The sequence below is a fragment of the Ictalurus furcatus genome, chromosome 17 (assembly GCF_023375685.1).
Source record: "Ictalurus furcatus strain D&B chromosome 17, Billie_1.0, whole genome shotgun sequence".
Taxonomy (NCBI): Eukaryota; Metazoa; Chordata; class Actinopteri; order Siluriformes; family Ictaluridae; genus Ictalurus; species Ictalurus furcatus.
In genome coordinates, this window is record NC_071271.1 from 1,880,075 (window position 1) to 1,901,607 (window position 21,533).

At 43.1% G+C, this 21,533-nt stretch overlaps 1 protein-coding gene across 1 annotated transcript in view; it reads left to right on the top strand.

Moving 5' to 3' along the window:
* igsf11 (immunoglobulin superfamily member 11) overlaps window positions 1–21,533 on the top strand; it is a 95,218-nt gene that overhangs the window by 67,216 nt on the left and 6,469 nt on the right. The window contains exons 2-3 of the mRNA XM_053646364.1: window positions 5,721–5,884; window positions 14,742–14,949. Coding sequence (XP_053502339.1) covers window positions 5,721–5,884; window positions 14,742–14,949 — 372 coding nt within the window. The remainder of the gene's footprint in view (window positions 1–5,720; window positions 5,885–14,741; window positions 14,950–21,533) is intronic.

Here is a 21,533-nt window from a genome sequence, read left to right on the forward strand (position 1 = left end):
ATCATCATCATCATCATTATCAGCTCTATAGCGATAACGGACTTCATCATCATCATCATCATCATTATCAGCTCTATAGCGATAACGGACTTCATCATCATCATCATCATCGTCATTATCAGCTCTATAGTGATAACGGACTTCATCATCATCATCATCATCATCATCATTATCAGCTCTATAGCGATAACGGACTTCATCATCATCATCATCATCATTATCAGCTCTATAGCGATAACGGACTTCATCATCATCATCATCATCATTATCAGCTCTATAGCGATAACGGACTTCATCATCATCATCATCATCATTATCAGCTCTATAGCGATAACGGACTTCATCATCATCATCATCATCATCATTATCAGCTCTATAGCGATAACGGACTTCATCATCATCATCATCATCATTATCAGCTCTATAGCGATAACGGACTTCATCATCATCATCATCATCATCATTATCAGCTCTATAGCGATAACGGACTTCATCATCATCATCATCGTCATTATCAGCTCTATAGTGATAACGGACTTCATCATCATCATCATCATCATCATCATTATCAGCTCTATAGCGATAACGGACTTCATCATCATCATCATCATCATCATCATTATCAGCTCTATAGCGATAACGGACTTCATCATCATCATCATCATCGTCATTATCAGCTCTATAGTGATAACGGACTACAGCTCTGTAGAGATAATGGACCTCATCATCATCATCATCTTCTTCTTCATCATCAGCTCTATAGTGATAACGGACTTCATCATCATCAGCATCATCATCATCATCATCTGCTCTATAGTGATAACGGACTTCATCATCATCATCATCATCATCATCATCATCTGCTCTATAGTGATAACGGACTTCATCATCATCAGCATCATCATCATCATCATCTGCTCTATAGTGATAACGGACTTCATCATCATCTTCTTCTTCATCAGCTCTGTAGAGATAACGGACTTCGTCATCATCATCATCATCATCATCATCATCATCATCACCATCTTCATTAGAGAGACAGAAATAACAGACTGCATCATCATCATCTTCATCAGCTCTATAGGGATAACGGACTGTATGTGAATCTGCTGAGTAATGGTAACAACAAATAATAATCATTTAACCATCATATATAACATAGTGTTGCATAAAATATTTTAGACGCTTGTGTGTAAAGATTTGTTTTGGTCGTCATTATAGAAGGAGCAACTTCATCTAAAACAAAGTAATAAAACAACTATAAAGTTGAAAAATATTTAAAAAATGAACAAATAAAAAGTATTAAAGATTCAGATTCAGTAATCTACCGGATCTTAAACATTGTTTTTTGGCCCTGAATGTGTAAACTCAGATCGTAGTCAGATAGTGAACAGAGTCGTCAGTGATTTCGAGAGAGCAGTAATGAACCCGGTGTTAGGAGCCACACTTTCAGTACAGTGTTCATCAGCTGGGTTTAGTCTTCATGCTGTAACGTTACTGTTCATGTCCTTCATCTGCTGGGTAAAGACTTACACAGCCGCGAGACCGAGGAGGATCGTCGGCTCGTTAATCAGTCGGTCACGTTCAAGTCGGCACCCTTTGACATTTGCTCCCTGAAAGTGTCAGGACGCTTCGCTGATATCTTCCGAGGCGTTTCCTCCGAGTGTGTCCCATGCACGTGTCACATCTACACGAGCAGCCTGTAGTAAAGCCGCTTCCACACTTTTACACACTTGCTTCGCTTTGTATCATCGGGAATAATCGTCCAGGAACGTCGCCAAGATGGCCGCCGAATGGACAGCCTTGACGTATAGGTGATATATAGATCCATATACATGACTAGCATGCCAGATTTGACGTAATTAGCCGTAAACAACTTCTGCGTGAGGTGATTAGCGGTATCCTAGCTCAGCTTTTCATGGTATCCTCGGTGTGGATTATAAAAGAAGAAATACTCCGATGTCTACGGCACTGTAGAACTGGTCCCAAGGACTGAGACTCTAAAAGAGCGACTTCCTGTTTACGAGCGTCCAGAGGAGATGCTGAAAACAGAACAGAACTAGGACGTTGGGAGTTTTATTACCGGGCTGTTGTGTTAGAGCACGAGTTGCAAAAGATTACTGGTCCAGCGTTGGCAATAAAACAAAGGAAGTGGAATTAGGTAAACACGGATCTCCTTCTAAGTGTTTTTTAATGATGACGGTGATACTTCCTGTACAGGGAGACCCAGAATGTCCAGCATCACGCCATGTCTTGGCTAAAAATAATCCAGCAAGCTGTGAGGGAGGCTCCGAATCGACGGGTGAGCGGAGATGCCCTGGGCAATAGCTTCTTTTTTTTTGAACCCTGACAATCCGGCTCCTCAGCCAAGCCTGGCATGGTTAGACGCCAAATCCACCTGGAGAACGAGGCGAGACTGCCAAGGGCAAGGATTTGAGAGAACAAGCTCAGGCGCATCGCATCAAAGAAACCTAGCATCACGTTTCCACAGATCTTCTATAAATATCTTAATAGTATGAAAAAAAAAAAGGATGGCAGGTCTTTAGCGAATACAGAAGAAGTACACAGCCCGAGGGAATCTCACGTAACAGAGCTGTAACGTGACTGAACGGTTTGCGAATTCAGTTAAGGAGTGGGTGTAGGGTTCGTGTTTTCTGTAGTCGAGAGCAGCGACGTAGCGAAAACGAAACGTTTAAAGAGCGACGGAAAAGCGGGACGATTTTCCGGACGATTTCGTCGTCTCGTTCTCTCGACGTTTATATTAGTTTTAGGTTTATATTATACAGTCAAAGCGCCACTGATTGTCCCGACCCTCATGTGCATACTGTATGTTACTTTTAGCCACGCCTACAAATCTCCAAAACGGGCAACAAGCTCAGAGAAAACAACAGAATGACAACTAAACGGCGGAAGAGCGCCCTCTTCAGCACGGCGTGCGCTACGGTGACTCGCAGGCTTCGTTCATGAGCCGCTACTCTTGAAGGTTTCTGTAAGGAGACGTTTATTGAATTCAACGTTCAAGGAAGGAGTCTCCAGTGTCAGAGGTAAAGCGGACTTCGGCTTCAGGACAGAGGAGTTAGAGGACACGTAGGGGATGCAAACTTCCGCACTCCAGCCATATACACACATAGTAATATCGTGGAATGGACAGTGCAAATGTGTGTGTGTGTGTGTGTGTGTGTGTGTGATTAAAGCTGGTCTCACCTCAGTGAAAATGGTGCACCAGGACCTGAAAAGTGAGAAAATAAAAATAGTGGTTGGTATTTGGCTCCGAGTTTTTGCACCCCGGTGTACAGCTCACACGCTGTCTCGCTTTATTTCTGTCTTTTCTCATACGTTTCAGTGAAAAGCTCAAAGGGGCAGATCCAAATTCTCTCTCTCTCTCTCTCTCTCTCCCTCTCTCTCTCTCTCACTCTCTATCTCTCTCTGTTGTTCTCTCACTAGCAAAAAAGGAGCTGTGATTTGGGACACAGCCTGCGGTACAGTGACCTTTTGATCTCTCTCTCTCTCTCTCTCTCTCTCTCTGTTCCAAATTCAGGTGTCTGTAAATGTGCTTCTTTTTTTTTTTATCTTCCATCTTTCACCATGCAATATGCACAAAGACTTCAAAGAAACACACACACTTTTGAATGCAGAAAAAAAAAACAAGCTCTTTGTGTAATTAAGCGTGTATACCTCCCCCAGTCACCCCCTCCCGTTCCGCCCTCCCCCATCCCCCTCCCCCCCCTCCCCTAGTCCCAATGCTAGTTTAGATCTCTAACAATAAAACGCACGGATGAAGGATGAAGTCAGGGCTAAACTTCATATCCCATCGGTACGTTTTTATACTCGACGGAGACGACGAACGCTCGTTTCAGAATGCAGACTTCCCCCTCGTTAATAATCAGGTCGGAGTCCAATCTACACTTACGCACCATTGTTTAAAAAAAAAAAAAAGAAAGAAAAGAGCCCCACGAGTGTTGTAGCGACGCTCCCGTATCCCCAACTAAGGGCTTTCTCAAGGACACTTGTATTTTTTTTTTTTTTTGGACGGACGCTTTGCCAGTTTGTGCAAATAATTCGTTTGGCACGCACGGCTCGAGCGACGTCTCCAAACCACTGAGAGGAGAAAAAGAGAAAGAAAGCATCGACAAAAGCAGAACCTGGACTGAATCACGAGCAGCCTGGTCCTAGAGATGAATCACGAGCAGCCTGGTCCTAGAGATCTCAGACTTCCTGCTCTGGGATTGGGCCGGATACTTATCATGTGATTGCGCTTGTCGTTAATTCAATCCGGCTAACTGCTAATGAGCTAAATGGCTGACGATGGCATGGTTAACGGAGAGATGAGTTCGACTTAAAATACACCTCCAGATAGAATTACTTCCCCTGGCTGTAACCTGATTTTAAAGGCTAATGCGTTTATCTGGTACGGAAACGGGCCGTGTTTACGTTTTGTTTTCCCTGATCACGCCATTATAACTACCATGTGCTAGTCATGCAGGTGATTACTGACCCTTCTGCTCTGTGAGATGGACCTGAACTCACCAACAAACGTCACAACCAACCCTACTTTCCCCACACATTGACTATGATGGGTTCCACCCCCACCCCAAAAAAAATAATAAAAAAAAAAAGCTACAAAGATGTGAAATCCTTCTAACACGGTGTAGTTTTATTCTACATACAATATGGATGCATGTTTTCTTCCAGCAGGGAAAATAAAGCCCTTAAAGGTTCCTCGCTTGTTCCTCTGGCGGAACCCTTAAACGTTTTATGCAGAACCCTATGCCAAAGTGTTTCCCTGTCAGAAAGAATCCCAAGTGTAACTTGGTTTTAGAAGAATTGCCCAGTGAACACTTCAAGAACCCAAGAAGCTAAACGTTAAACTCCTGACAGGTTCTAGATGTTCAGACGAAAACAATTAGCAATAACTTGGACTGCTTAGCCAATTAATACACACAGTCTTTAAAAAATAATAAAATAAGGGTTCCAAAAAAAAAAAAAAAAAAAAAAAAAGTTCTATAGGGAAAAAAAAGGGTCTTAAAATCTAAACTGTCTTTAAGAGCTCACTGGATAATTCGAGCGTTCTCATTGTCTACTTAGAACTTTCTGTTGTATGGTTCCAACAACTTAGAACTTTATGTAGAGTCCCAGAAAGACAACTGGAGAACCGTTAATGTTTCAACGAGGATTTATTGAATATAGCTAAGAACATGACTATTAAAGAACCCCAGTTCTTTACTAAGTACCGAGATAGCTAAATGTTATACTCCTGACTGGTTCGAGGTACTAAGAAGAAATGGGGTCTTTAAGGGTTCATCGGAAAAAATATGGGTTCTGCTTACAAGTCTATGGTTCTTTGGATAATGAAGCGTTCTTAGCTCCTCCACCAAAAAAAACACCACCACCGCCTTTCTGCTCGGTAAACACTCTGTTGCAGGTTTCAATACAGAAGAGTTCAAGCAAATAACACTTAAAGGTTCTAAGGGCACTTTAAAAGCGTGTGTGATGATCTTTTGCGGTTTGACGCTGAGATTAGAAAAGGATCCGGGCGATGAGACGGCGAAATCCGCAGATGGAATTAAAGCAAAGCCAAGTGACGGATGAAAGATTGAGCAAATGGATGGATGGCTGGATGAGGACAGACCGTGTGTAATGCTAGCCAGATTGCTCTGTTAATGTGGTTAATTCTGTGTGTGTGTGTGTGTGTGTGTGTGTGTGTGTGTGGTATCCTACAGTGTGTGTGCGCTCGCTGGAGGTGACGGTCAGCCAGAGCAGCGTGCAGGTGGCCAGAGGCCAAGCGGCCATCTTGCCCTGCACTTTCACCACCAGCGCCGCCCTCAACAATTTGTACATCATCTGGATGGTGACGCCGCTGGCCAACGCCAACCAACCTGAGCAGGTAACTAACCACGCATCGTATGCCAGTGTGATGCCAAAACCTAATATATTACATAATATAATAAAATTATATATATATATATATATATATATATATATATATATATATATATATATATATATATATATAAAAGAAAAACATTTCAGTTTTCATTTAATGTGTTGAGTTCTACTACTGTATTATTTTATTTTCTCTCGACGTTGATTGTCATCATGTTTCCAATTACCACCATGTTCCTGGATACGCCCACGATCCATTTCTTCCATTTTCGAATTCTTTTTCTTGGCAGAGCAAACCTAAAAGAAAGGTAATTTTTATTTCCGGGGGGGGGTTACAAACTTTTGCACCAACAGTCCTTAACACAGAAGACAGGAGTGAAATCTGGACAAATGGCACGGTATGTTGTGCAAAAGACAATATAAAATAAAAAAAATATGATCGCGGTATTACTGTGATTAGATTAAGTTTGCGATACCACTGGTCATTGTAATTTTTTATCCGCTTATAGCTACGTTCGATGTTCTGTGAATAAGCTAGTTCCTGTTCGCGCAGCTCTAAACGGTCGTTCCCTCGCCAGCCTCTCTTTTACATTTTTAAAAAATCTCTCGCCGTCAATAAGACAAAAACAAACAAACAGTGTAGCTTGTCACGTTACCAAGAACCTGCAACATGTCAGAGCAAAGCGCTTGACACTGGAGACTCCTTCTCCGTACCCTGGCGAAAACGTCACCATATCAACAACTGCATACTTAAAAAAATCAGTTTATTATTATCATTATTATTATTGTTATTATTAATGGAGCATCCCCGTACGAGTCCCTGTGAATGAGCTGTTGCTATAGAAACGGGAAGCACATTAATTTAAATAAACCTGTCATTTGCAGCTGCACTACTGAGTTTCGAGTCCATGTCCTGCCAGCTGGCTGTGTTAAAACGCCGAAAGAGAGATAGAGAGCACGTGTTTTACACCATTCCTGTTTCATTTGCTTTTATACATGGCTACACACACACACACACACACACACACACACACACACACACACACACACACACACACACACACACACACTCATGCATGCACGCACACACACCTCCCTCTGTCTCTATTTAACTTCGAGCACGTAACATAGCGATCTTCTGCACTAATTAACGCAGCTGTTCCTCTGAATACACACACACACACACACACACACACACACACACACATACACACATACACTTACAAATGTGAGCAATCAAATGTAAGAGATGTTGGCATTCATAAAAAAAGCACAAAAAAATAATTCAATAAAATCTGGCCAGTCCAGCGTCCATGAAACATCTCGGATTTCTTGATTTCTTCTCAGTACAAAAGATGTACGTGTTTGAAAACTTCATCCCCCCCAACCTCCTACACCCCCCCTCCAGATTTGCCCAAGGTGTGGCTCCGAATCTCCTCCGAAGTTTAATGTCTGAGCTTGTCGAAGCTCCTTATTACCCTGTCCAAGCAGCTCTATAATTACCTAAATATCTTCATTACCGTCCCCGTGGGGGGACTCGACTCGGCAGAGACAGAGGGAGAGGGAGAGGGACAGGCAGAGATGGAGGCAGAGACAGAGGCAGAGAGAGAGACAGAGGCAGAAGCAGAGAGAAACAGATGCAGAGGCAGAGAGAGAGGCAGAGGCAGAGAGAGACAGATGCAGAGGCAGAGAGAGAGGCAGAGGCAGAGAGAGACAGATGCAGAGGCAGAGAGAGAGGCAGAGGCAGAGAGAGAGACAGAGGCAGAAGCAGAGAGAGAGAGAGAGCCAGAGAGATAGAGACAGAGGCAGAAGCAGAGAGAGAGAGGCAGAGAGAGAGAGACAGAGGCAGAGAGAGAGACAGAGGCAGAAGCAGAGAGAGAGAGGCAGAGAGAGAGAGACAGAGAGAGAGAGAGAGGCAGAAGCAGAGAGAGAGAGATAGAGGCAGAGAGAGAGAGAGGCAGAGAGAGAGAGACAGAGGCAGAAGCAGAGAGAGAGACAGAGAGAGATAGAGGCAGAGAGAGAGAGACAGAGGCAGAAGCAGAGAGAGAGACAGAGAGAGAGAGACAGAGGCAGAAGCAGAGAGAGAGACACAGAGAGAGAGACAGAGGCAGAAGCAAAGAGAGAGACAGAGAGAGAGACAGAGGCAGAAGTAAAGAGAGAGACAGAGAGAGAGACAGAGGAAGAAGCAGAGAGAGAGACAGAGGCAGAGACAGATGCAAAGAGAGAGACAGAGAGAGAGAGACAGAGGCAGAGACAGATGCAGAGAGAGAGACAGAGGCAGAGGCAGAGAGAGAGACAGAGAGAGAGAGAGACAGAGGCAGAAGCAGAGAGAGAGACAGAGAGAGAGAGACAGAGAGAGAGAGAGACAGAGGCAGAGACAGATGCAGAGGCAGAGACAGATTCAGAGAGAGAGACAGAAAGAGAAAGAGACAGAGGAAGAAGCAGAGAGAGAGACAGAGGCAGAGACAGATGCAGAGAGAGAGAGGCAGAGGCAGAGAGAGAGACAGAGAGAGAGAGAGACAGAGGCAGAAGCAGAGAGAGAGAGAGACAGAGAGAGAGAGAGAGAGACAGATGCAGAAGCAGAGAGAGAGAGACAGAGGAAGAAGCAGAGAGAGAGAGAGAGACAGAGAGAGAGAGAGACAGAGGCAGAAGCAGAGAGAGAGAGACAGACAGAGAGAGAGAGACAGAGGAAGAAGCAGAGAGAGACAGAGAGAGAGAGACAGAGAGAGAGAGAGACAGAGGAAGAAGCAGAGAGAGAGACAGAGAGAGAGAGACAGAGAGAGAGAGAGACAGAGGAAGAAGCAGAGAGAGAGAGAGACAGAGGCAGAGACAGATGCAGAGAGAGAGACAGAGAGAGAAAGAGACAGAGGAAGAAGCAGAGAGAGAGACAGAGAGAGAAAGAGACAGAGGAAGAAGCAGAGAGAGAGACAGAGAGAGAAAGAGACAGAGGAAGAAGCAGAGAGAGAGACAGAGGCAGAGACAGATGCAGAGAGAGAGTCAGGCAGAGACGGAGACAGAAACAGAAACAGAGGCGTCCACGGGCTTTCGGCTCGCTCGCTGTCACTAACGAGCGCTCTTTCTTAACGACGAGGCCAAGCTAATTAGTGCGAGAGGAGTTCAGTTCCTCCCGTATCTCCTCAGGGTTAGCTCGGGAGGAAGTGCACGTATCAGTGATCAAGCTTTTTAGTACCGCCCCCTGTGACCTTGACCTTTTGACCCCTCTGATGGCGTTTTACTCTAATATTAATAACAGGCAGTTTAATTTGTTTACTGTGTATTAAAACGTTGACATTTGATTAGAACTAGCGTGTGTTAGCGAAGACGTTGTTGATGTCATTTAAGAATAATAATCAATAATAAAAATAACTTTATTGTGTTCCTGGTTAAACGTCTGTAGAGAAACGGACCAACTCTCGTGGTTCATTTATTTCAGTAAACAGGTTTCCCTAACATTTCCTAACAATTTCCTGATTAAAAAAGTTTATTTGTTTACTTGTTTATTTGTTTGCTTACTTATTTATTTGTTTATTTGTTTGTTCATTCAAATTCCGACTGCACCATGGCAAACCAAATCTTCAGTCATTCTTTTAATAAATAAAGAATGTTAAACGCTAAAAAGTAGCTTGAAATTGAAAGGTTTTTTTTTTTATGTCTGTTCTTTCTTTTGTTCTTTCTTTCTCTTTTGATCTTTCTTTTGTTCTTTCTTTCTCTTTTGTTCTTTCTTTTCTTTATTTCTTTCTTTTGTTCTTTCTTTTCTCTTTCTTTCTTTTGGCCCCCCTGTATGTCTCTTGTTCATGTACTGACTGTTTCTTTCTTATCTCTCTTTCTCTGTCTCTGTCTGCCTGTCTCTCTCTCTCTCTCTCTCTCTCTCTCTCTCTCTCACACACACACACACACACACACACACGCACGCACGCACACATACACGCACACACTCAGCACAGCTGAAGTGCTGCTTATTCATCTGTGCATAAGAGGACAAAAGCCCAGAGCTCTGAGAAAAAAAAAAAACACCACAACTCACACACGGTTTAACTGTGTGTGTGTGTGTGTGTGTGTGTGTGTGTGTGTGTGTGTGTGTGGGCTTGTGGCACTGGAATTTTACATGCACTGTGTGTGGAAATCATGACACCAATTTACAAGCACTTAAACGACATCACTGTGTGCGTGTGTTTGTGTGTGTGTGTGAGAGAGAGAGAAAGAGAGAGAGAGAGAGAGAGAGTGTGTGAGAGAGAGAAAGAGAGAGAGAGAGAGAGACAGAGAACACACTTCAAACCAAACCATGGTACAGCAATTTGCATGTAGTTGAAAAGCAGGTCTAAATGGTACTCTGTATGTGTGTGTGTGTGTGTGTGTGTGTGTGTGTGTGTGTGTGTGTGTGTGTGTGTCCTGTGATCACGCCCACGCTCACAAACAGCGCACTGAAGGTTCACACACTTTGATGTGTTTTCCAAAAAGGCTTTTCAATGCAGCTGCAAAGATCAGAATGCAGTGTTAAACATGATGGTGTGTGTGTGTGAGAGAGAGAGAGTGTGTTGAGTGTGTGTGAGTGTGTATGTGTGTGTGTGTTTGTGACATTTTGAAATCAATCAAATAAAACAAGTCTCTTTTTCAGCTACTAGAGAGTAAATGATGTGAATCTTAGTGAGCAATAGTGTAAAGCATTATGTAGGGTCTTGCAGCCCAGTTATACCCTATGTAGTGTGTATGTAGTGTGTATGTAGTGTGTATGTAGTGTGTATGTAGTGAGCGTATGTAGTGTATGTATAGTGAGTGTATGTAGTGAGCGTATGTATTGTGTATGTAGTGTGTATGTAGTGAGCGTATGTTGTGTGTATGTAGTTTGTGTAGTGAGCGTATGTAGTGTGTATGTAGTGTGTATGTAGTGTGTATGTAGTGTGTATGTAGTGAGCATATGTAGTGAGTGTATTTAGTGAGCGTATGTAGAGAGCGTATGTAGAAAGTGTTTGTAGTGAGAGTATGTAGTGAGCATATGTAGTGTGTATGAAGTGAGTGTATGTAGTGAGTGTATGTAGTGAGTGTATCTGGTGAGCGTATGTAGTGTGTATGTAGAGAGCATATGTAATGAGCGTATGTAGTGAGCGTATGTAGTGAGCGTATGTATTGTGTATGTAGTGTGCATGTAGTGAGCGTATGTAGTGTGTATGTAGTGTGTATGTTGTGAGCATATGTAGGGAGCGTATGTAGTGTGGATGTAGTGAGCATATGTAGTGAGCGTATGTATGTAGTGAGCGTATGTAGTGTGTATGTAGTAGGCGTATATAGTGAGCGTATGTAGTGTATATATAGTGAGTGTATGTAGTGAGTGTATGTAGTGTGTATGTAATGAGCGTATGTAGTGTGTATGTAGTGTGTATGTTGTGAGCATATGTGGTGAGCGTATGTAGTGAGCGTATGTAGTGAGCGTATGTAGTGTGTATGTAGTGAGCATATGTAGTGAGTGTATGTAGTGTGTATGTAGTGAGTGTATGTAGTGTGTATGTAGTGAGTGTATGTAGTGTGTATGTTGTGAGCGTATGTAGTGTGTATGTAGTGAGCATATGTAGTGAGTGTATGTTGTGAGTGTATGTAGTGTGTATGTAGTGAGCGTATGTAGTGTGTATGTAGTGAGTGTATGTAGTGTATATGTAGTGAGTGTATGTAGTGTGTATGTTGTGAGTGTATGTAGTGTGTATGTAGTGAGTGTATGTTGTGAGTGTATGTAGTGTGTATGTTGTGAGTGTATGTAGTGTGTATGTAGTGAGTGTATGTAGTGTGTATGTTGTGAGTGTATGTAGTGTGTATGTTGTGAGCGTATGTAGTGTGTATGTAGTGAGCATATGTAGTGAGTGTATGTAGTGTGTATGTAGTGAGTGTATGTAGTGTGTATGTTGTGAGTGTATGTAGTGTGTATGTAGTGAGTGTATGTATTGTGTATGTAGTGAGTGTATGTAGTGTGTATGTTGTGAGTGTATGTAGTGTGTATGTAGTGAGTGTATGTAGTGTGTGTGTTGTGAGCGTATGTAGCGTGTATGTTGTGAGCATATGTAGTGAGCGTATGTAGTGAGCGTATGTAGTGAGCGTATGTAGTGAGCGTATGTAGTGTGTATGTAGTGAGTGTATGTAGTGTATATTTAGTGAGCATACGTAGTGAGCGTATGTAGTGTGTATGTTGTGAGCATATGTAGTGAGCGTATGTAGTGAGCGTATGTATGTAGTGTGTGTGTAGTGAGCGTATGTAGTGAGCGTATGTATGTAGTGTGTGTGTAGTGAGCGTATATAGTGTGTATGTAGTGAGCGTATGTAGTGTATATTTAGTGAGCATACGTAGTGAGCGTATGTAGTGAGCATATGTAGTGTGTATGTAGTGAGCATATGTAGTGTGTATGTAGTGAGCATATGTAGTGAGTGTATGTAGTGTGTATGTTGTGAGCGTATGTAGTGAGTGTATGTAGTGTGTATGTTGTGAGCGTATGTAGTGTGTATGTAGTGAGCATATGTAGTGAGTGTATGTTGTGAGTGTATGTAGTGTGTATGTAGTGAGCGTATGTAGTGTGTATGTAGTGAGTGTATGTAGTGTATATGTAGTGAGTGTATGTAGTGTGTATGTTGTGAGTGTATGTAGTGTGTATGTAGTGAGTGTATGTTGTGAGTGTATGTAGTGTGTATGTTGTGAGTGTATGTAGTGTGTATGTAGTGAGTGTATGTAGTGTGTATGTTGTGAGTGTATGTAGTGTGTATGTTGTGAGCGTATGTAGTGTGTATGTAGTGAGCATATGTAGTGAGTGTATGTAGTGTGTATGTAGTGAGTGTATGTAGTGTGTATGTTGTGAGTGTATGTAGTGTGTATGTAGTGAGTGTATGTATTGTGTATGTAGTGAGTGTATGTAGTGTGTATGTTGTGAGTGTATGTAGTGTGTATGTAGTGAGTGTATGTAGTGTGTGTGTTGTGAGCGTATGTAGCGTGTATGTTGTGAGCATATGTAGTGAGCGTATGTAGTGAGCGTATGTAGTGAGCGTATGTAGTGTGTATGTAGTGAGTGTATGTAGTGTATATTTAGTGAGCATACGTAGTGAGCGTATGTAGTGTGTATGTTGTGAGCATATGTAGTGAGCGTATGTAGTGAGCGTATGTATGTAGTGTGTGTGTAGTGAGCGTATGTAGTGAGCGTATGTATGTAGTGTGTGTGTAGTGAGCGTATATAGTGTGTATGTAGTGAGCGTATGTAGTGTATATTTAGTGAGCATACGTAGTGAGCGTATGTAGTGAGCATATGTAGTGTGTATGTAGTGAGCATATGTAGTGTGTATGTAGTGAGCATATGTAGTGAGTGTATGTAGTGTGTATGTTGTGAGCGTATGTAGTGAGTGTATGTAGTGTGTATGTTGTGAGCATATGTAGTGAGCGTATGTAGTGAGCGTATGTATGTAGTGTGTGTGTAGTGAGCGTATGTAGTGTGTATGTAGTGAGTGTATGTATTGTGTATGTAGTGAGTGTATGTAGTGTGTATGTTGTGAGTGTATGTAGTGTGTATGTAGTGAGTGTATGTAGTGTGTGTGTTGTGAGCGTATGTAGCGTGTATGTTGTGAGCATATGTAGTGAGCGTATGTAGTGAGCGTATGTAGTGAGCGTATGTAGTGTGTATGTAGTGAGTGTATGTAGTGTATATTTAGTGAGCATACGTAGTGAGCGTATGTAGTGTGTATGTTGTGAGCATATGTAGTGAGCGTATGTAGTGAGCGTATGTATGTAGTGTGTGTGTAGTGAGCGTATGTATGTAGTGTGTGTGTAGTGAGCGTATATAGTGTGTATGTAGTGAGCGTATGTAGTGTATATTTAGTGAGCATACGTAGTGAGCGTATGTAGTGAGCATATGTAGTGTGTATGTAGTGAGCATATGTAGTGTGTATGTAGTGAGCATATGTAGTGAGTGTATGTAGTGTGTATGTTGTGAGCGTATGTAGTGAGTGTATGTAGTGTGTATGTTGTGAGCATATGTAGTGAGCGTATGTAGTGTGTATGTTGTGAGCGTATGTAGTGAGTGTATGTAGTGTGTATGTTGTGAGCGTATGTAGTGAGTGTATGTAGTGTGTATGTTGTGAGCATATGTAGTGAGCGTATGTAGTGAGCGTATGTATGTAGTGTGTGTGTAGTGAGCGTATGTAGTGTGTATGTAGTGAGCATATGTAGTGTATATTTAGTGAGCATACGTAGTGAGCGTATGTAGTGAGCGTATGTAGTGAACAGGACCCCATTTTGGATTCAGCTTCACTGTGTGAATTATGGTTTAAGATAATAAACTTTTCTTTTTTTTTTTTTAAACCAAAGAAAATAGATGTGCATGTTCATGTTTGAATACAGAAATGACTTTAGATTCATTCTGATTCATTCTGACAGCCCAAAGCAACAAACATTATCTTTCATGATGGATGAAAATGTTTATAATATAGTTTATAATGTAGTCCCAGCGGAAGAAAAATCATCCCATGGGCTATAAAAATAAAAACAAAATAAGTGTATATATATAAAATCACATTGTAGTGCAGAGCATCAGTATCGAATCAAATCCAAATTGAATCAAATCATGTGATCCAGAAAGATTCCCACTGTGTAATATATAATAATATTCTTGTCTCTCTCTCTCCCTCTCTCTCTCTCCCTCTCTCGCTCCCCCCCTCTCTCTCTCTCTCCCTCTCTCGCTCCCCCCCTCTCTCTCTCTCTCCCTCTCTCGCTCCCCCCCTCTCTCTATCTCTCCCTCTCTCGCTCTCCCCCTCTCTCTCTCTCTCCCTCTCTCTTTCTCTCCCTCTCTCTCGTTGTCTAAACCCCCCTCCCCCACTCTCTCTCTTTGTTTCTGCAGGTGATTATTTATCAGGGCGGTCAGGTCTTCAGCCTTGCTAACCGTATGAACAATCGTGTGGGTTTTGTGGCCACGATGCCCAGCACCAGTGCCTCCATCTTCATCAACAACACACAGTTGGCGGACACGGGGACGTACCAGTGCCTCGTCAACAACCTGCCCGACCGCGGGGGGCGCAACATCGGCGTCATCGGCCTCACCGTGCTCGGTACGCAGTTACCAAAAAACTTCCAAAAAGTTCAATAGTACAAAAAACACAACTTTTTATATACAGTATCTCACAAAAGTGAGTACACCCCTCACATTTTTGTAAATATGTGATGATATCTTTTCATGTGACAACACTGAAGAAATGACACTTTGCTACAATGTAAAGTAGTGAGTGTACAGCTTGTGTAACAGTGTAAATTTGCCGTCCCCTCAAAATAACTCAACACACAGCCATTAATGTCTAAACCGCTGGCAACAAAAGTGAGTACACCCCTAAGTGAAAATGTCCAAATTGGGCCCAATTAGCCATTTTCCCTCCCGGTGTCATGTGACTTGTTAGTGTTACGAGGTCTCAGGTGTGAATGGGGAGCAGGTGTGTTAAATTTGGTGTCATCGCTCTCACACTCCCTCATACTGGTCACTGGAAGTTCAACATGGCACCTCATGGCAAAGAACTCTCTGAGGATCTGAAAAAAAGAATTGTTGCTCTACATAAAGATGGCCTAGGCTATAAGAAGATTGCCAAGACCCTGACACTGAGCTGCAGCACGGTGGCCAAGACCATACAGCGGTTTAACAGGACAGGTTCCACTCAGAACAGGCCTCGCCATGGTCCACCAAAGAAGTTGAGTGCACGTGCTCAGCATCATATTCAGAGGTTGTGTTTGGGAAATAGCCGTATGAGTGCTGCCAGCATTGCTGCAGAGGTTGAAGGGGTGGGGGGTCAGCCTGTCAGTGCTCAGACCATACGCCGCACACTGCATCAAATTGGTCTGCATGGCTGTCGTCCCAGAAGGAAGCCTCTTCTAAAGATGATGCACAAGAAAGCCCGCAAACAGTTTGCTGAAGACAAGCAGACTAAGGACATGGATTACTGGAACCATGTCCTGTGCTCTGATGAGACCAAGATAAACTTATTAGGTTCAGATGGTGTCAAGCGTGTGTGGCGGCAACCAGGTGAGGAGTACAAAGGCAAGTGTGTCTTCTACAGTCAAGCATGGTGGTGGGAGTGTCATGGTCTGGGGCTGCATGAGTGCTGCCGGCACTGGGGAGCTACAGTTCATTGAGGGAACCATGAATGCCAACATGTACTGTGACATACTGAAGCAGAGCATGATCAGTATGCAGTATTCCAGCATGATAACGACCCCAAACACAACTCCAAGACGACCACTGCCTTGCTAAAGAAGCTGAGGGTGAAGGTGATGGACTGGCCAAGCATGTCTCCAGACCTAAACCCTATTGAGCATCTGTGGTGCATCCTCAAACGGAAGGTGGAGGAGCACAAGGTCTCTAACATCCACCAGCTCCGTGATGTCGTCATGGAGGAGTGGAAGAGGACTCCAGCGGCAACCTGTGAAGCTCTGGTGAACTCCATGCCCAAGAGGGTTAAGGCAGTGCTGGAAAATAATGGTGGCCACACAAAATATTCACACTTTGGGCCCAATTTGGACATTTTCACTTAGGGGTGTACTCACTTTTGTTGCCAGCGGTTTAGACATTAGTGGCTGTGTATTGAGTTATTTTGAGGGGACAGCAAATTGACACTGTTCCACAAGCTGTACACTCACCACTTTACATTGTAGCAAAGTGTCATTTCTTCAGTGTCGTCACATGAAAAGATATCATCAAATATTTACAAAAATGTGAGGGGTGTACTCACTTTTGTGAGATACTGTATATAAAGCCACTGTAGTGCAAAGAACAATGTAAAGCATTAATGTGAGCACATTTATATACAAATAAGCATGGAAGATGTGTAGGGAGAAATAACAAAACCAGAACTTCAGTGTCATTTGTGGCATCACTGTTACGGATCACTTTACACTTAGTTCACCTTCGATTAACAGATAATCACAATAAATAAAGCAATTTTTTTTTACATTCGATTTATCACAGGATAATTATCTGCATTATTTATGCACTCAAAAAAAAAAAAAAAGAAAAGAACCGGTGAAGAGGCGAGAGGTCGGTTAGATGCGGAAGCGAGAGGGAAGCGAGAGGGAAGCGAGAGGGAAGCGAGAGCTCTGTGGGGACGGCAGAAATCGAGTTGCTGAGTGTTTGTATGGAATCGTTCGTTTGTTCTTTGGGGAATCCTCCGTTATTGCTTGAAGTCCGTACCTCAGGATCTCCATCAACAAGATCAGGTTTGGATTCTGGAGGGAATAATTCTTGACAAGGAAAATCCCAAAATTCAGCGGCACGCCGAAGCGCTTTGGGGGTTTTCCTTTCTACTCGCTTTCTAAACTCGACTGCTCGCACGATTATTCTCAGAACACATTCTTGCAAACCCGCCTGAAAATTCAGAGGAATCAACTTTCCCAAGGCTCTTAAGACTTCCTTCCATCTCCAACACCTTCACGAAGAAAGATCCCGCCCTCCTGAAAAAACCCCACATCACTTCCCTTTTTGACTCTTTTGGCTTCATAATTTGGTTAATCATTTCCTTTTATCTCCTTACATTCTTACGCTTGATGAACGTGCCAGTGTGGAAATACGATACTGCGGGTGTGTGTTGATCCGCTAAATGACATAAATAATAACTCTTTTTGGTTTAATTGCAGAGTGGGATCGAATTTCGGAGTTTTCATGACAGGTTTATTTCACCTGTCTGGCGCCCGACCTTGTTCACGGTAACCGGAAATAACTGAAAAATCTATTTATCACGTTTAATTAAAACTGATGCAGTGCAAAGAACAGCGTAATGACGTTTATACGCAAATAATCATGGACGACACGTAGAGCTAAATAACAAAACCGCAACTTCAGCGTCATCTGCGTCGTCGTCACCGGTAACGGGAATGACAGAGGAAGAATCCGCGATTTACACCAATGTTTTCAAGTTAATTACAACCCAGCAAACAGGGGACGCCCCCCGGACATTGCGAACGTCCACTTAAGTCCGCGTTTGGTCCGGTTTATAACGTTCGCTGGCGGACGTTCCGAGGACGTCAGGAGGATATCAAATCCTAACACTACTGAATATATTCATTTCAAGTCCCCTAAGCTTCCCGAATTGCCGCCGGACGTCCTGTGAACATCCCCTTGAACATCCGTAGGACTTCAAGGGGACCCTACACACACGTTCGTAGAGATCATTTAGGGACTTCCTGGGGACCTTTTTTCTGTCTCGGAAAGGACATAGAGAAAAATGACAAAAACCGCAACTTCAGCGTCATTTGTGTCACCATTCACTGGAACCGGATCCGGCATGACAGGAAAATCAATTCTGCGGTTTTAATTCAGTTTTGTAACGGTCCCACTTTCGTGAAAAACACTTACAGTAAGCGAGCGCTTTTACGCACTCCTCAAATCCGGTGTCATCGGTGTCGCCGTGCTCAGCAACGTTTAAAACAATTTCCTGCCTTTCTGAAAAGAAAAAAAAAAACGAAAATCTGTGGAAACAGGATGAGTTGAAGTACACTTCAGTGTAATCAGCGTCACTCAGACCCTGCCTGCGAGTCACTCACGGGAAAGAACGCACAAAATGTGTGTGTGTGTGTGTGTGTGTGTGTGCGGAAAACAAGGATACTTTCATAACAACAACGACGACGATGAAAATGAAACACGGCATTCAGAAGAGAGAATAAAAGAACAGCACTCGGTTGTTCAAGACTGAGAAACATGGAAGCAAACACTCCACGTTGTGCTGCAGCAGGAAAATAATCAGAGACGGAGTGGTGTGAGGAGACAGAGTTACTGTTACACACCGAGGGTGATTAGTTTCCTGTTAAAGCACAACCCCAAGGTCTATTACTGTAACTACTGAGTTGGGGATAAGTGCTGAGATACTGCCATCTAGTGGCAACCTTAATAACTCTCTCCTAATGTTAATCTTCTAACCTTTATGTCTTTCTTTCCGTCTCTCGATCGCACTCTCAGTTCAATTCTCTCTCTCCCTCCCTCCCTTTGTCTTTCTTTCTGTCTCTCGTTCCATTTCTTTCTCTCGATCTCACTCTCAATTCAATTCTCTCTCTCCCTCCCTCCCTTTGTCTTTCTTTCTGTCTCTCGTTCCATTTCTTTCTCTCGATCGCACTCTCAGTTCAATTCTCTCTCTCCCTCCCTCCCTTTGTCTTTCTTTCCGTCTCTCTTGCTCTCTCCCGCTCTTTCTCTCTGTTTCTTTCTCAACATCTGTTTTTCTCCCTTACTTAAGTCTCTCTCTCTCTCTATTTCTTTCTCTCTGTCCTTCTTTCTTTCTCTGTTTCTCTCTCTATATCTCTCTCAATTCAGTTCTCTCTCTCTCCCTCCTTCCCTTTGTCTTTCTTTGTCTCTTTCCATTTCTCTCTCGATCTCTCTCTCTCGCTCCCTCTGTCTCTCTTGCTGTCTCCCGCTCTTTCTCTCTGTTTCTGTCTTTCTTTCTCTCTGTTTCTCTTTCGATATCTGTTTCTCTCTCTTAATCCAAGTCTCTCTCCCGCCCTCTCGGAGAGGTGCATGCTGGGAGTGTGTGTGTGAGAGACAGCATCTACTTGCTATGTGCTGTTTTCTTAACCCCTCCCCCTCTCTTTTTCTGGTGTGCATTTTTTATAGCCTTTCCCCTCTTTTTATTATTGTTGTTTAATCTGGAGTTTTAGTTTGCTTTGGTGAGTGGTGTGCCTCCGACGTGCCTCTGCGTGCCTCCGACATGCCTCCGTTCACTGCTCATGAACTGATAATGAGAGAACTTTGCAAGGATTGGAAGCGTTGCGAGTGCAGTGAAAACGATTCCTTTAGGATGCAGACATCCTGCACTTAAACACGTTGTTTGTCTTTTAGGAGACGTTTCTGAACTCTCCGGGCAAAATACTGGACGTGCCGTTTAGAGGGAATGCCGGGATAATATCGAGGTTCCTGATGCGGTTTCTGATATAATGACACAGAGTCAGGATGACGTTATGAAAGACGATGAAAGCCGGGCTGATATATCAGACTTTCAGAAACTAGATAATAATTTCTATTCTGTGGAACAGATAAATGCTTCCAAGGACGAAACAAAACGCTTGATGCAGCAGGTTTTTTTTTTTTTTCCCCGATGCGGACAGATTTGTTGCATCGGTTTATTGGGCTCGCAAAATGTGTAATTATAGCGTGCTATCCCAACAGAAACGGCTCCGTCTTTAAAAACGCACCACAGCCGTAAGACGAGTGGGAAAAAAAAAAGAAGCGGTGAAGGAAAGGCCAACTATCGGAAAAGCTAAATAAATAATATGGTCCCACGTTTTCTTTTTTTCTTCTTCTTCTGCTGTTTCTTATCTATTTCCTGTCCTGTGAAGGTTCTACGTGTAGGCTCTTTAAATGCGAATGTGCTTAAGAGCAAGTTTTAGTCATAGGATTTCTCGATCTTAAAAATGCTGGAGTCATTGCTCTCCGCGAAACTCGTGGATGACGAGATTATCGTGATGGGAGGAGTCTGGAATTGCACTCGTTGATAGAATTTTACCATTGATAGAAATGTGCAAGAACCTCATTATCAGGATCAGGTGGTAGAGCGGGTTGTCCACTAATCGTAGGGTTGGGGGTTCGATTCCCGGCCCACGCGACTCCACATGCCGAAGTGTCCTCGGGCGAGACGCTGAACCCCAAGTTGCTCCCGATGGCAAGTTAGCGCCTTGCATGGCAGCTCTGCTACCACTGGTGTGAATGAGAACCAGTGTAAAGCTATATAAGTGCAGACCATTTCACATTATTATTTATAGGTAGACGGAATTGCTATTGGCACCCATCTGTTGCTACTGGGAGGCGTGGAAAATGCGCATAAATTAATTATGCTAATATTATTCAGTGGTGGGAAATTGGAAAAGTGCAAATAAGGGTTTTTTTTCGTCAGCAGTATTCATCTTACTCAACTCGAAGGACAAAGATGTTGATACAGAGTCTTGAGTCTGACAATGAGGAAAAAATGATGACCTGGAAACTGCTTCTGCTGGATAAATGCTCCAGCGTAGCTCTTTATTACAGGACAAAGTGAAGGGGGCGCTTGTTAGGGCACGCTTCACCCGCCTTGAAAGACGCCGATGGTGCTGCGAAAATTCCGTCCTTGATTTAGAACGAAAGACTAGTCAAGATAAGCAGATGGCTTGTTTGAAGAATAATGAAGGTGTTGTTACATCTGATCCCTCTGCAACGAGAGAACTAGCTGTTGAATACGGTTTTATTCAGCACTTTACACTGCTGAGGAATCGGACCCGCAAAGTCGAGTGGGACTTTTCCAGCACCTCTTGAAACTTACACCTAAGCAACGACAAGATCTTGGAAGAACTTCCAAGAACTTCCCCTGGGTTGGGCCACTGGACTTGATAGGCTTCTCTCTGAGTTTTATAAGGAATTTTGGTACGTTATTGGAAAAGATACTGGAATTTTGGAATCCTTTTGGCTTCTATACAGACTGGATCTTTCTCTAAAAGCTGGAAAAGAGCAGTATTGTCTCTTCTGGCCAAAAACGGTGATCTGTCTTGTTTAATCAAGAGAGATCAATCTTATTGTGTTAAGGGTCAATCCATCCATCCGTTTTCTACAGCGCTTATCCTACAGGGTCTAGGAGGACCTGGAGATTATCTCAGGGAGCATGGGGCACAAGGCCGGGTACACCCTGGATGGGGAGCCAAT